Below are 14,936 nucleotides of genomic sequence, written 5' to 3'. Positions count from 1 at the left end.
TTATATTTAATTGCTGTTAGGATCATGAGAAGGTTCTTGAAACAAAATCTCCCCTTGTTCTGGGTCCCTTAACCCAAAGTTTGAGAAATGTCCTTAGTTTACATTAACAACATAAGGGAGTGTTTCTTAAAGCCAGAAGGGTGGCATCTTGAATAAAAATAGTTGTGGAACATTCGTGATTTTCCTTTTTTCTCCAAAATTAGCACTGTCCTTAAATTTAAAGAAGGTGTCATTATGGCAACAGTTTGGACACTTTCTGACTGGATCGAATTCTCTTCTGAAATTTCAACTTCTCTAACTGTATCATGACTTTGGAGGTTCCACTGTATGGTATAATGAACATACAAATTCCTAACAAGTGAAAGGCTCATAATATGATTAGCAGCCTGTGTAGGACTTGCGTGCTGGTTGTTTGTTATAAACACCAAACACGGTGGCGGTTACATACGGATTGTCAACACTGTACATGTTAATGCTGTGTAGTAATCCAGGCATCAAGTTGCACAGCGTATTGGATGGATGGAACAAGTGTGTTTTGGTGTGCCAGGTCATTACCTCCTCAGGACAAAGTTCGCAGGCCTTAGCAAGTGTCATGCGTGCGCTGTGCGAGCGCTCCAGGAAGTAACCGTTGGACGTTTCATTGCTTTGGACCGGAGGTGACCAGTTGTTGTAGGTGTACTGCGGGTTGCCAGAGTATGGTCTCCTTTCTAGCTCCTCGCCGAGCCACTCGACAGCCCACGTCCACTTTCGTTTCAGGTCACCGTTACTCTGCGTGCACACACCAGACATGGATAACCAACCCCTTCGCATTACAAGTGTAATGGCAGTCTGGTTTAATAATTACACTTGTGTGATCAAACTAACAGGACCGAAAAAAGCACCTCCGCTATTGCCATGTAAAGCCTTTATTACAATATGAAAATCATAGCTGTAAATCGCCTTCACTTGTTAATTTCACACCAATGTTCACTTGCACAGCTCTGGGACAATTTAAAAGGGACTGTTGGGCCAGGATGGCCATGTTTTCACTAACAAGTTCATTTGATATATGTTTTGATCAGGAAAATGGAAAGGGTTGTCATGTTCCTTCTTATCAATAAATTTGGGAGAAATTAGGAAATAAGTGACTCCATGAATAACGCTTCTTGTTAATGAGGAGAATGGCCGCGCCCCCTACCGTTCTATCCTTGTTCGGTCGGAGTCACTGGAAGAACCGATTACAAACTCTCCATTGGAAATCATTGTACTTTCATTGCTTATAACGTCCACAAACGGTGATCAATTGGCACCAAAATGTATGTGGACATCCTTACTAATGACCACTTCAACATATCAAAAGGATTAACCTCTCCGTGGCTGATTTATATGAGAATGAGGAAAAGTGCAAGTGAGCAGAGCTATAGAGATTTATGCTTGGACGAGCGCACACTGCTTCTTTGCTTCTTTGCAAACTCCACAGAAAGGCTGGAGCAGTGATACAGAACCTCAGATCCGTGCGGCAGATGTGATAACCGCTCCTTCCAACATGCTGTCCAGGTTCACAATCATTATTTGTAATTTATGTCATCCGGTATACCTGGAGGATCTGGTAAGCCACGGAGCAGTTGCTGAAGAGGGCCACCATGCACTTGATGCACTGGTAGGCCCGTTTCTGATAGTGGCTCTTGGAACGCTGGATGGTGTCAAAGAGACCTTCTCTGTCATCGGGAATTCCCTTCAGCACATTATGGATTCTACACAACCAAAACATGGAGAAGAGCATTACTAATAATCATTGCCATTTTGGTCACAAGGAACAACCATGTTTACTTCGGGTGATGTCTTGTTAGGTAAAGAGTTTAAAGGACCACGTTCGATGCTTCTACTTCTTCTGGTCTTACAGGCGATTAGTGTGGGTAGTGGCTTGTTAACATACAGAGTAAATAAATATCGATGCGAGAACCAAAGCTTTGCTTCTTCAACATTCCTATCACCGATCAGTGCCAGTCATGTTTTGTTGGCATTAGCGTAGACTCAGCCGTTTACCTGCACCACAAAGAGAAGGACTTTTGAGGAAAAAAATGTTCAGATTCTTGGCAGAGGATATTGATGGGTTGAAAGAGGAGTGAGAGAGGCCATCTACGTGAAGGTTGAAAGACCATGTCTAAAATAATGGCTTACGACACCACCTAACCCCCTCAAACAATGCCATCCTTTCTCCCATCCCAAAGAAACTCAATTTTGCCCCCAACAAACAATCACAGTCCCCAGTGACAGAGGCAGCTCCACTACCTTTTGACAACTGAAAGGAATATCAATGAGGGAGTTTCCAATCAATGGCTTGTCGACAGAGAAGCTTTTCTGCACGGCATCTCAAATGGCATGCATTCCAAAAGGATGATACCATTCATGTTTTGGGACGTGCCTCCAACATGGAGTAAACATGATTGATTTAGCAAACACCGTCGTAACATCGGATTCCGTTGGGAAGCGTCTGGTGGGCGTTTCAAAATGTTGAATCTGCGTCATAAATCATGACATTTGGTCACTCTGATTTGCTGTTAGCTAGCGAACGGGCAAGAACAGGAAGTGACAAATGCGGATAAACAGTGAGCACGCCTTCGTCTTCTTACAAGTACAAGAGCGAGGGTTGACAATGTAAGTATTTTATGATACTGTGTCAAGAACGTGAGGGTTTGCTTCGCGGGGGAGTTCAAGAGAGGAAAAATATAGTGGAATGCATTGTTTATGTTTTTATATCCCACCCACGGCCAACAGCTTTCCGGTTGTTTTTTTCGAACCAAGAAGAATAGTGACTACCGCCGCTGGTGGTTACGAAGGGTATTATATCTCAAGTGCAGAAGGTACTTTAATGTTCATCGCCGCTGGTGGTTACGAAGGGTATTATATCTCAAGTGCAGAAGGTACTTTAATGTTCATCTTCGCTGTCTATGTATTTTTGTGTATTTCTGTGTATTTTTCCAGCGCCATGTGCCGACAGTCGGCCATTTGGCCGCCGTCAGATTGGTCTATCTATCTATCCAAACTTTTTACAGAGAGGGCCAGATTTGGTGAGGTGAAAATGTGTGCGGGCCGAACATACAGCTTTGAGTAGCTTTAATTTCCTCACTTTGTCGTATTTGGAACATTTTGTCTGGTAGTGACTCTTGATATTTAACTTCTTGAAAACAGCCACAGTCTCTTAGCTAACTAGACAGGCACAGTTGTTTTGTATTTCAGTGAAAAACTATGCCAATTTCCACTTGTACTGGAAGCAACAACCATCTCTGTCAACATTCTTCCCCCAACATTTTCTACTGTGGTAAACTGTACTGAAGGGCCACACGTTATTAATTTTATGCCAGAGGCTGTGGGCCGGTGGAAATTTTAACACGGGCCACATTTGGGCCCCTGGGCATGCCTGATCTAGGCCTTAAGAGAAAGGGAGCAGTCCAGATGCGATCAATTTCTACAAGCATAATGCAAGGACCAAATATGCAACTTTTTACTGCCATCAATTAACTATAGATATAGTCATTTATTGAATGAATTCTTGTTAACATTAGCGTGTCAAAAGAAGTTTGACGTGAGGACCAACCACTTTCCCCACATCATTATTTTAAAAAATAAGCACAGCACCTCTTCCAGCATTTGACCAATCACAGATGGTCGACCAGAGCATCTATGTGCATTCCATTCAAAACAAAACATCCATTTATGATTTTTTTGTCAGATCATTTCTTGTCAACACCGGAGTTGTAGTGTTAGGGGGCTGGAATCCAATGCAAGACAAACTGGAAACTTAAATGAATACAAATTCTGACAATTAATATCCATTTCCGATCTCAGCAATCAAGTCTGACCTGTGCGTCTGCCAGGAGTCTTCAATGAGAAGGATCTGTAGCAGCAAGTCCAAGTGAGGCCTCAACTCATAGTTATAGGAGTATGTCACCTGTGCACACCCAAACAAAACACTTCATTCAAATCCACATGCAACAGATAGGGAAATCCTGGTGGTGGTGATTTGAAGTTTTACCTGCCATAGTAGCTCACTGAGCACAGTGGAAGAAAATTGGGGGTTCTCCCAGCAGCTGAAGCGCAGCAGCTTCACTGTCTCCTCAGAGTTGCTGCAGTCTTCGATGATCTTCTTCACATAGCTGGTCCTCACAAAAAGGATCTCAGCCACGAGTTGCTGCACCAGCATTACTGGGGCTGTCAGGTTGGTGTCCCCATAGGGGTTAGGCAGAGGGGGGTTACCTGCATAGATGGGTAAGCAATTATTAGAATGTAGGAAATTCTTTTCATTATTTTCATTTTTTTTCTCTTGGAGTCCTCAGCTCAAAGCTCTGGCAACACAGCACAGAAGCTCAGAGTGGCTGGTTTGTCAGTCACCACATCCTGAGCAAGGATGAAGATCTTCATAGGACACTCTAATTAGGGTGCTGTCCCCCTTAACCCATTAAGGCCTAAAGCGCCTTTCTCAACAGCTCCCCAAAACCTAAGGTCACCTTTGGAATTACCCTTGAAAACCTGAAGTTCTCCCAGAAATTCAACACTTACAAAATGATTCATATCTCAGCCCCTGTAGCAGACAGAAACATAATTCCAAAATAATTAAAGAGCTTAGACATGTGGCTTTCACACAGGCAGAATTTATTATTATTTACTGTTTCAATAGAAGATGTAAAAATAATGTGTCAGTGCAAGAGAAGCACCATCTTAATTTTTTTTAAAATCGAGTGGTAATTACCATCCTCTATTGCAGGGGTCACCAACTCCGGTCCTCGAGGACACCTATCCTGCAGGTTTTCAATCTCTCCCTGCTGTACCAAACCTAAACCTGATTCAAATGATCAGCTCATCAGCAAGCTCTTGAGAAGCGTGACAACGATCCTGATCATTTTAACAGGTGTGTTACAGCAGGGAGAGATTGAAAACCTCAATATCGTAATTGTCTACAAACCACATCATATCATCTTCGACAGGTTCCACTGGTCGTGCACGTCGTCTATATATCACTACCGTTACTTACTTTGATCAGAGCTCCCGGCGAGCGACGGCGTCCGCCATTAGCCTACCTACGGCTCGAAAAAATTCCACGACAACCTCCGCTGTCTCGCGACACCGTCACGTGTATATTCTGATGCATTAAGTTGGCTAAGAGACGGAGAATTGGATTAAAAAAGGACGGTGACGTATTCGCTCCCCCAGTTTGAAAGGTAGAAAGACGCAACAGCGCTCCCGGCTCTAGTGGTAGAAACGCGGTTATGCGCTCCCGGGCTTAATGGGTTAACATTTGCTTTTTCTGCTATGAATCACTTGATGGTTTGGCGTTGTTTCACACCATAAAAGAAAAGTAATATTCCAAGGTTTTTCTCTTAATGGACATAAGCCTGCAAGTAGGAATTAGGTTTGGACGGTTGACCAGATATCGATTCTTTTTTATACCCGACCGAATAAAAACTGCACTACAGGGGGAAAAACAACTAGTGTTCAACTTGCATGTGTCCAAATTCATGATGCCCAGAGAGCGATACACTCACCGTTGATGGAGGACTGCATGCGTGATGATACATCACAGCAGCGGACCAGTTGGGACACCACTGTGTAGAGCTTGCCCAGTTCAGCATACTGGTACTTGATGGGGGGACCGGGGCCTTCGTCCAGCGCCACTAACATGAATGTGGCAGGCACATTCAGCTTTAGCAGCTGAGTCTTTTCTGCCAAGCCTACGTGGGGAGGAGGAAGGAGACGGTGGGAGGAATAACGTGGAATGAATGCATTAAGAGATTATTGTAGTAAATCCAGTAAGTCATAGCAGGTGTACGTGACAGGTGGGCTGTGTGCTCCTTACCAAGATTGGCATACATGACAAAAAGGTTGAAGTACAGTTGCAGGTGACGGCCGTGTTCAGAAACCTCTCGTCTGAGCAAGTTGAGGACTGCTCTTAAAAGGTGGTCACTTAGACTGAGGTTATCACAGCCCTAATCAACATGAAATAATGAATTACTTTAAGTGCATCAAACGGGAAACCTCTCAAATCATCTTAAAAGCCAAGAACAAAAAGCTGAACCTGAGCGGAAGTTCCGGGTGAGGCTGTAGGGGAGGGGCAGGGGCCGTCTTGCAGCGAGAAATGAGCGATGAAAACTACGAGCTTGGCAAAGGCGCCGCGTACCTCGGCACTCGGGCACTCCAGTAGGTACTCAGAGAAGCGGTTGGGGTAAGCAAACAGGACGTTGTGTGCAAACCAGTAGCGTACATTCTTACTGTGTCTCAGCAGCACGCACAGCGCGTCATACCTTACGATGGACAAGGCGTGTTTAGAAGAGGGCAAAATGGAGGGAGAAACAATGCGCATGGACGGTGCTTACCAATCACTGGCAGGACCCCTGACTACTTTCTTGGTGTGGAAGCCTGTGCTAAAAAGGAAGCGAGCAGCAAGCTGAGCGCTGATCATAGCAATCTCCTCTGCTTCTGGCAGAAGGTGGTCTTGTCCTGACAAAGAGAAAGCACAAGGCTTGGAACAGTTGTATATTAGTTTGAAGCATTTGAAAACACAGGTTAGCAAAACCAATTAAAACAATGTCCGTTTAATGTGTTTGTTCAAGTTTACATAGGAGGACATTCCTTTTACCCACTGTTGAAAAGTTTTGCCCTTTTCCTAAAATGTCAATGCAACGTTTTCATCTTAAAACTTCAGCTTTACAGATGGTACATCCACACATGCGGTGTGCGCGGCGGTAAAGATGTTTGCTGCAAAACATGTTGACATCAGTCATAGGTAATGTAATTACAGCCACCATCTGGGGCTAAGAACCTGGTGATTAATTCAGAGACTACTATTTGAGGTATTTTCTTTAAATGCTGTGGTCATAATCCATACGACAAAAATTTATTATGAACCAACGCCTGCTTTCAAATATTTAATTTCTCGTGCATAAATGACCGTGCCGCGGTTCACACACTGTAGAGTGAGCACAGTTCTCAGCGGTCGAGTCTTTTTCTGCTTCTCCACCAATTATTTTTTCCCTAAGATTTTGTTAAGCAGTTCATATAAGTATCATTAACGCACACAATGCAGTAATCGTGTACGTAGCATGATAATCGCCATCAGACTAGACAACATCTCCACATAAGAAACCGGAGTTTAAAACCCACAAACAGTTATGAGTGCAAAATGAATCTGCGGGATTACTTATCACCATTAAATATACAATGTCGGGATTACTTATCACCATTAAATATACAATGTCCCCACATAACAGGAGCTTATCTTTGTACTGTGCAGTTTACAACATGCGGGTGTCTGAAAGAAACACTGTGCTCCAGTGGGTGGTGATACTTTGATGAGCAAGAACAGTTCAAACTGGCTCAGCAGTTCACCATATAACGTCAGTGTATGAACAACAGCAGTTATGATCTGAGGTCTTTTTTTTCCTGAAAAAGGAAAAAGGTGGCACCCATTTAACTGAAGAGTTAGTCCTAAGTGGATGGGGTGTCCAATAAACGGACAGCCAATATTTGAGGGGTTCATAATGTGCCCACACAAGGCTTCAAAAGTGTCTGCTGGTGTTGTGGTGATTTAGCAGTGGTCAGACAAAACACATACCTGGAGGAGGGTTTAAATAGACACTGTTACAGGTCAGAAGTTTCTTAATGAACTGGAAATATTCCAGGCTGTATTGCATCCGGTTGTGCATAAATTGGACGTTCTGCTTGCGGACGCTGCACTCGATTACACCAGGCATCTTGACCTGATGCGCCTTGGCAGTGGAGATGGTCAACTCCGAGATGTACTTGACAAGCTCACTGTCCTTGTCTAGGGAGTCCATACGCTCATAGAAAAGGATGTAGGCGTTCCACCATCGTTTCTGTCTGCGGTATGACACCCTTTTCATCATGTGATCAAACACCTCGCCCATGTATTCGCCCCCAAAGCACTGGTTCTTCATCTCCTCCTCGTCATCCATCTTGCATTCCGTCACGTCACCGTCATCAAACTTATACCAGCGGTTCTTTTCGCCATCGCCTCCATTCCTTTGGATGATGTATGAGTAGTAATGTCCACCGCTGGCCTGGCCCGAGTGGACCAACACCCCCACCAAACGGTACTTAGAGCTGCCCACGGGCGTTGGTTCCGAGGGCTCGTTCTGCTGGATGACTTGATTCTCTGGGTTGACGTCATCACCCTCAATCTTGGCCACGCCGGCTACCGTGTACGGCTCCATGTCCAACTCCCTTGGGAATTCAAAGTAGTCGTTGAACTTGATGGCACATTCCCGCTCCCAGTCGTAGTCGAAGCGCTTCAGTTGGATGGCGAGGACCGGCGGTAGCTTCTTGATCAGAAGTCGCTTGACGGTGTCCACCTATACGGGAAGACAATTTTTTCTTTTGAATTGTAATCATGCATTAGAAATCTGTCAATTCCATCACAAATATTTTACACACACGCGCTTTAAAACACGTGCTCTCCTATCTTACCTTCTTATTACACTTCTCACAGTGGTATGCGTTGGCACCCTCCAGTAGATCTCCTTTGACGTACTGCTCCATGGAATCCAAAAGGTTCTGGTGGTTTCGGATGTCAACATTAAGTGTTGTGAATGACTCCTCACACTCGTATCTAAACACAAAGATAACAAAAGGTGGAAGAAGAACGGTGAGTTTACACCACAAACTATTTATTCCACAGCACCTAAAATTGTTTACGATTCAACATCATCTAACAACAGTTGTTCCTCATCGCCTTACCAACACATCAATTTTCTAAATCAGTGATTGTCAACTGGTGGATAGTGGAAATGTGGTTGGGTCACTTACGCCATGAAAAAAAAATGTGCCAATGTATGTTGTATATTTATTCTAAAATGTGTTATTGTAAAATGCATGGGTAACCTCTTTGAGAGACAAAAAACATACTCACCTGTGAGGGCATCCCTGACAGATCTTCTGATCAGCAAAGGAGCCTCCTAGGACCTTGCTGAGCATAGCAGGATGACCCAAGGCCTTCAGTGCTTCATCCAGACTATCCACCAAAGAATTGAAAAACTCTAAAGCATCATGCTGCTCTCTTAGATTCACTGGCTCACCCCATAACCTGGCAGGAGCACAAGTATAAGGGACTGAAAAACTTTTCCAAACCAATCCAGTGGAAATGACCCAATGACATACCTGAATTGTTTCCAGAAGCCCCTCGGCACATAGTACTGAAGTCTGGAAGCAGCCAGGTGGCCAAAGATGACCTGCAGGTGACGCAATACTCCAATGTTGTACTCCTTCCTGTCTTCTGCTTTACTGGCAGGCTTATCATCAAACTGGTGGTGATAGCTGAACACCTCATCACGCTGATCTACGTTCGTCTGTTGGAACGAAAGCTAAAGGTAATCGCACAATTCTGTATTTGGCCATAAAAAGTTAACTAATGAACTGTCAGTACCTCATTCTCCTGTTTTTCATCGCCTGACATGTCATCATCCACATCGGTACCCGTGCCCTCGATGGCTAGGATGCCGTTACGAATGGGAGGAATCATGTACAGCTGCTGAATGACAGAGTTCATGTAACACGTGGCCCCAGCATTCTTCAGACCCACAAAGCCTTTATTGGGCCGTGGCCCCACTGGAGGCAGATACTCCCACTCTGTCAGCGTTTCACAGCCTGGAAAAAGAGAAAGAGCTCAAATCTTTGTCAAGTGGGACATATCTTTAAAGACAAGGGACCCACCTAAAATTTCACAGCAGTTTTTATGGGGTCACAGATAGTCATGGCAAAAACAGACACACAACTGTGGCTTCTGCACCCTTTATAATTAGTTTGTAGGGATTGCAATACACAATATACCGTAATTAAAGGTGGAGCCTGGGGAGATCTTTTTGTTGAAAGAAGCATGGGAAACCCCATTTTAAGATATTGACTTACCCAAATAGTACATGTCCGTGAGCGTGTCGACAATCTGCTTGAGGTTGCGGAAACAGCCGACAGCAAGCGCCACCAGGAGCTCAAAGCCAGCATTGATGGAGGCCGGGGTGCTGCACACTGGGATGGCTTGCTCCGTGGGGAACTCGCCACTCTTCATGTACTGCAGGTAAACATTTGACGCCGGGAAGATGAAGTCGTCAATCAGCTCCTGATGGGGGAGGGGTTGGTGGGAAGGAATTTTTATTAACCCTATAATACTTGTTGGAAAGCAACCGTTGTGTTCATGACCAAGATTGAAGAACTGAATGCTGCCTCGAATAGAGACCCCAAGAAAGGTGTAAAAATCCTGGCTTTTGTGTAACAATTCCCTTAAACTCATGAGCATAAAATGCAATGTGATGACACATATCAAGCGTACCTTTATGAGGTTAGCTCCTCCCTTCTCACAGCCAATGTAATATTTCTTCTCAGGAGTCTGGAAGGCTAGAAGCTCTTTGGTGACGCCAAGGTGGCCTTCCAAGATTGTCTCCTCCACACCGGTCTCCCCTGTCCTCTTGACTTCATCCTAGAAGAGGTAAGATCAGTAACATCAGCTCACGGTCACAATGGTGACACTACAAAATTAAATCCCATGCCAACCTGAGACAAGACAGGATAGCCTACCCTTATCCTTTTGAGCCAGTCAATCTCATTGTTGAGCAACACCTCGGCATTTGGCAGGTTGATGTTGCTGTTGTAGGCGTAGTTCAGTAGATGCCGGAGCAAAGTGAAGTAGTCCCCGGCATGTTTAGCTCGCTCCTTCGCGGTGGTCTGCACACAAGTGAGGAACGTTAGGATGCAGTCAGCAGCTGGCAAAGGAGCACTACATGTTATATATGTGTCACTCACCCCTAGAACAGTGAAAAGGAGGGTAATAAAGAAGAGGAGGGGTCGGTGGCCCATGCAGCACCTGGTTGCCATTAGGAAAAATTGCTCTTGGGCCATCTGACGCACTGATCTGTCAAAGCCACAGAAAAACGCGCTATGAAAAAAACCTGCAAATGTCAACCTACTCTGCTGTTCTATAGTCATTTATGCTTAACATATCCACAACACATAAAGGCACACTTACTTGCTGTGGCAGTGTAGCAGCAAGTCTATAATGAATGTTTGCCAAGCCCTCTCCTTACTGAGAGTGTCAAGGGCTGTGGGCATCAAGGCAAAACACAACGTCATCACTTCCAAGGCCTCGCAACACACCTGCTCGTCTTCTCCATCTGGTTCCTTAGCCGCATTCGTCTGATAAAGGAAAACATTTTTTTTTTTAAATGCAATTGCCATTGAAAAAAAGAGTCAGGCCAACTTAATATTTACCTTCTCGTATATCTTGCTGATATCTTCATTAGAACTAAAGACAAGCTGCACCGTGCCACAGCCTGATGCCCAAATTATTTTCTGTACCGCTCGGATGACACAGATATCTGGAATAGACTTTGATGTCTGAAAAAAATTCTGAAAGCGCAACAATAAAATCCATTAATAGACATACATGGACAAATTAACAATAATAGTACTGACACTATATACACATAATGAAAATCAGACACTGCTTTGAAATATGGTTCAACAGAATTATTTTAAAAAACAAACCAAAACAGAAAAACAGTCATGAAATACACCTGGACAAAAAAGATGCCATTACCTAGAACTTAGAAAAGATTATTAAAATAATTTGACCAGAGCTACACATTCAACAATGTATACCCTTATTTTGCATCACGTGTTGACGCAGTCAGTTGGCCTATTAAAGGGTGAGAAGTAATCAATGTGAGGTTTGATGACTTACTTGCGTTGTACCACACTGAACATGACTACAGAATGTGAAGGAGAGAGTTGGCTCTGAAAATAAGAAAAGTTTAACATCCACGCAACCGTAGCCAACCTCCCTGGATGTGGCCGCAAGTCGGCGATACGGATAATATGAATACGGTAGTAACAAATGAGCCGGGAGCAACATTCAAACAAATGAAAGGTGACCTCCGAGGTCAAGGTGCATCGGTGTCATCAGTCATTGCTTGAGCCAAATTGGACTTCATGGGAAAAATGACAACTGTTTAAAATAAAACCCAACAACCTCAAACTGCATGTTGACAAGACACAAAGATTCTGGGAGAATCAGCTCTAAATTCACATATGCACAAATGAAGCATACTAATACAAGAACACTGTTCTTACTACGAAAAATCTCCATGTTTCTGTTATGTTCTTGAGATGCTTTGCTGCATCTGGCACAGGGTGTCTTGAATCTGTGCACAGTAAAATGAAATCTCAAGACAATCAAGGTATTCTAGAGAAAAATGTGCTGCCCAGTGCCATAAAGCTTGGTCTCAGTTGTAGGTCATCGGTCTTATAACAGGATTATGACCCAAAACACACCTGAAAACACCCAAGAATGGCTAAGAGCAAAGCATTGGACTATTCTAAAGTGGTCTTCTATGAGCCCTAACCTAAAACCTATTGAACATCTGTGGAAGGATTTGAAACATGCTGTCTGGTGAAAGCTCCATTCAAACCTGAGACTTCCGGGGGCAGTTTGACAAAATATCTGCTTGCGAATTGGACAAAATGCTGAGACCTGCTGGGAGGTGTACAATTCTCATTGAAAGTTACAAAAATCGTTTGATTACAGTAATTTCCTCAAAAGGCTGTGAAACAAAAAAAAAAAAATGTGTACCATCATTTTTTCCCAGGACTCTTTCATGAGGTTTTTTTATTTATATAATTTGGTTGAACCACGATTCAAAAGCAAGATTACATTTTCATTTAATTTTCATTACCATGATTATTTTTTTCATTAACAGAGGAGTACCAACTATTTTGTCCACCTGTGTGTTAAATGCAACCAAGACTTTGTCTGCTCCAAACAAAATGATCAAGTACCACTTAATGTATATATTGTAGTGTTTACATTAAGACTCATTCAGCGATAAAGAACTAATGCAGAGCTGAGTGTTCCCTTAATTATTTTTAGCAGCACATCTTTTTCCAGGCTTCTCTATAAGCATCCTCAAATTAAGAACATTAAAGTTGTTGTTGTTGTTTGACTCTTGGCTAAGTCCCTATAAGTCAAGGGTCAGGGGTGCCAACCACTAAGCCATCCAGCCGCCAAAGTAAGAACATTAAAGTATCTGTGTACATTCACATTTCAACTCCCCTACAAAATGCCTTCATTTGATTCTTTGCAGTTACCTCATCAGAAATCTGCTGTGCCAAGCGGATGGCCACGTTGCGAAGCATACATTCTGAGGCAGGATTTGGGATGTTTTGCAGGGCACTCTGCAGCACCAGAGCCTGATCATGAGTGGCCTGATTAATCTGTTGTGAATAGGAGAGTGGAGAAAGATTAGCATCACAATTTTGAATCAAACGTTTGGCAACTATTCATGAGTTTTTCTATCTGAAGGCTAACCGGGGAAACAGGGATATTTCCCTCAGCGTTGGGCTGGCAGGCCTCTGCCACAGCTTTCACGTGACCAAACCCTACGGCCGTGAGTAGGAGTTTGGCGATTTTCAGCGCATTGAGGTAAGCCCCGCGCCGCGTCTCCATGTCGGCAGATGGCAGGAAATTGTTTCGGGTAAGCATGCTCAACACGAGCGGCAAGCCACCGCTCTTCAGGAAGTTGTACTGGAAGTCACTAGCATCCTCCCCCAGAGTGGCGCTGGCCGGCATCAGTAAAGCATACACAACCTGATACACAGGAAGGAAGAGTGAAAACGTGAAGGGAACCCACAGCCATTCCAACAGCTAATCCGGTATGTAGAGCAATTCTGAAAACAATTAACTGTTGTAAAAAGCCTTTAGAACATTTACACCACAAATGCTCATAATGTAATCAAATAATATTCAGTATTTGTTCAGCATTGCATTGTATTGTATTTTTTCATACATTTAGTATGGTAATTGGAGGACTGATGGCAAAAAACATTTTGCTCAACTAGGCTCCAAATTTTTCTATGCAAACTACTGGCTCGGGGTGGATGGTTTTCCACTTAAATAATGGCAGCAGAAACCATAAAAAAAAAATCTTCATTGAATGCATAAGCCCAAAGACATGCAACCAACAAATAGTAGCGACAAGAATCTCCCGTATTTAAGTGGTGATGACTTTAAGAAGATGAATTTTACTCTCACGGTGTCCACCATTATGAAGACTTTTAGAGTGTTGGCTCGAGCAAAGTTGTGGTGGCCTTGTCGAGGTTGTTTCTTGCATCATCACTACATTTTTTCAGATGCCTTGTTTCGGTGATTAACGTGCTTTGATTCAAATCCAAAAACACACTTTGTGCCATTTTCAGCATCCGAAAACGTTTGGTGACTTATTGGAGCGGCATCTGTCCCTAAGTAGTGGCCCAACACAGCTGCGCACTTGCCCCAGGCCACAGTCTAAAAGAGATCGTGGGCAGCAAGTAAACAGATCTGCAGCGAAATGGAGAATGAGGAGTATCATTTATTGTCCGGAGCTTAGGAACAGCAACAATGTGAGCTAACATTAGGTTGTGCACAACTCTGGCTGACCATGTATCATAAATAGCATCTCATAGTACTTGGTCAGGCTACCAAAAATGTTTTACTATGTGGCGCGGCAAGTAGGTACATACACTGTCATGAAAAAGTATTTGTTTTGTGTTCTAAAATTCAGATTTATTTTTTGCGAAGTTTCCCCACTTTATTAAGATCGAAACAAATGGAAAGATCAAACAAAGATAACCTAAGGAGACATAAAAATGCACAGTTTTAAAATAATTTGATTAACAAAAATTTTTTAAAGCTACCTGACCTTGTGTGAAAAAGTAGCTTCCCCCTTGTTGAATCGTGAATTTACTGTGGTTACATAATCAAAATCTTCAGTTAATTCAATGACCACACCTAAGCCTGATAGACTTTAGCCCTATCAAGAAATCACCTAAATAGAACCTGTTTGAGAAAATAAAGTTGGGCAAGAGATCCCAAAAAGCTGTAAATAAATAGCATGACCTAAAGAATTTCAAAACCAAATGAG

The 14,936-nt window shown here is 43.3% G+C and overlaps 1 protein-coding gene across 7 annotated transcripts in view; it reads right to left on the bottom strand.

Moving 5' to 3' along the window:
* The window catches only part of usp9 (ubiquitin specific peptidase 9), a 66,713-nt gene that overhangs the window by 5,793 nt on the left and 45,984 nt on the right, over positions 1 to 14,936 (bottom strand). For all 7 annotated transcript variants that reach the window (XM_086050679.1, XM_086050677.1, XM_086050678.1 and 4 more), the window contains 21 exons: positions 13,346 to 13,624; positions 13,126 to 13,251; positions 11,251 to 11,388; positions 11,009 to 11,175; positions 10,786 to 10,894; positions 10,561 to 10,707; positions 10,316 to 10,462; positions 9,898 to 10,105; positions 9,416 to 9,636; positions 9,151 to 9,338; positions 8,903 to 9,076; positions 8,461 to 8,602; positions 7,589 to 8,345; positions 6,351 to 6,474; positions 6,053 to 6,278; positions 5,834 to 5,963; positions 5,523 to 5,708; positions 4,016 to 4,236; positions 3,843 to 3,931; positions 1,577 to 1,733; positions 556 to 768 (listed from right to left, as the gene is read on the bottom strand). In XM_086050679.1, the coding sequence (XP_085906805.1) occupies positions 556 to 768; positions 1,577 to 1,733; positions 3,843 to 3,931; positions 4,016 to 4,236; positions 5,523 to 5,708; positions 5,834 to 5,963; positions 6,053 to 6,278; positions 6,351 to 6,474; positions 7,589 to 8,345; positions 8,461 to 8,602; positions 8,903 to 9,076; positions 9,151 to 9,338; positions 9,416 to 9,636; positions 9,898 to 10,105; positions 10,316 to 10,462; positions 10,561 to 10,707; positions 10,786 to 10,894; positions 11,009 to 11,175; positions 11,251 to 11,388; positions 13,126 to 13,251; positions 13,346 to 13,624 (4,149 nt within the window). The remainder of the gene's footprint in view (positions 1 to 555; positions 769 to 1,576; positions 1,734 to 3,842; positions 3,932 to 4,015; positions 4,237 to 5,522; positions 5,709 to 5,833; positions 5,964 to 6,052; positions 6,279 to 6,350; positions 6,475 to 7,588; positions 8,346 to 8,460; positions 8,603 to 8,902; positions 9,077 to 9,150; positions 9,339 to 9,415; positions 9,637 to 9,897; positions 10,106 to 10,315; positions 10,463 to 10,560; positions 10,708 to 10,785; positions 10,895 to 11,008; positions 11,176 to 11,250; positions 11,389 to 13,125; positions 13,252 to 13,345; positions 13,625 to 14,936) is intronic.

Source organism: Filicampus tigris, chromosome 14, assembly GCF_054856515.1.
Source record: "Filicampus tigris isolate MCC_2025a chromosome 14, RoL_Ftig_1.0, whole genome shotgun sequence".
Classification (NCBI taxonomy): domain Eukaryota; kingdom Metazoa; phylum Chordata; class Actinopteri; order Syngnathiformes; family Syngnathidae; genus Filicampus; species Filicampus tigris.
This window is presented reverse-complemented; position numbering and strand designations above follow the sequence as displayed.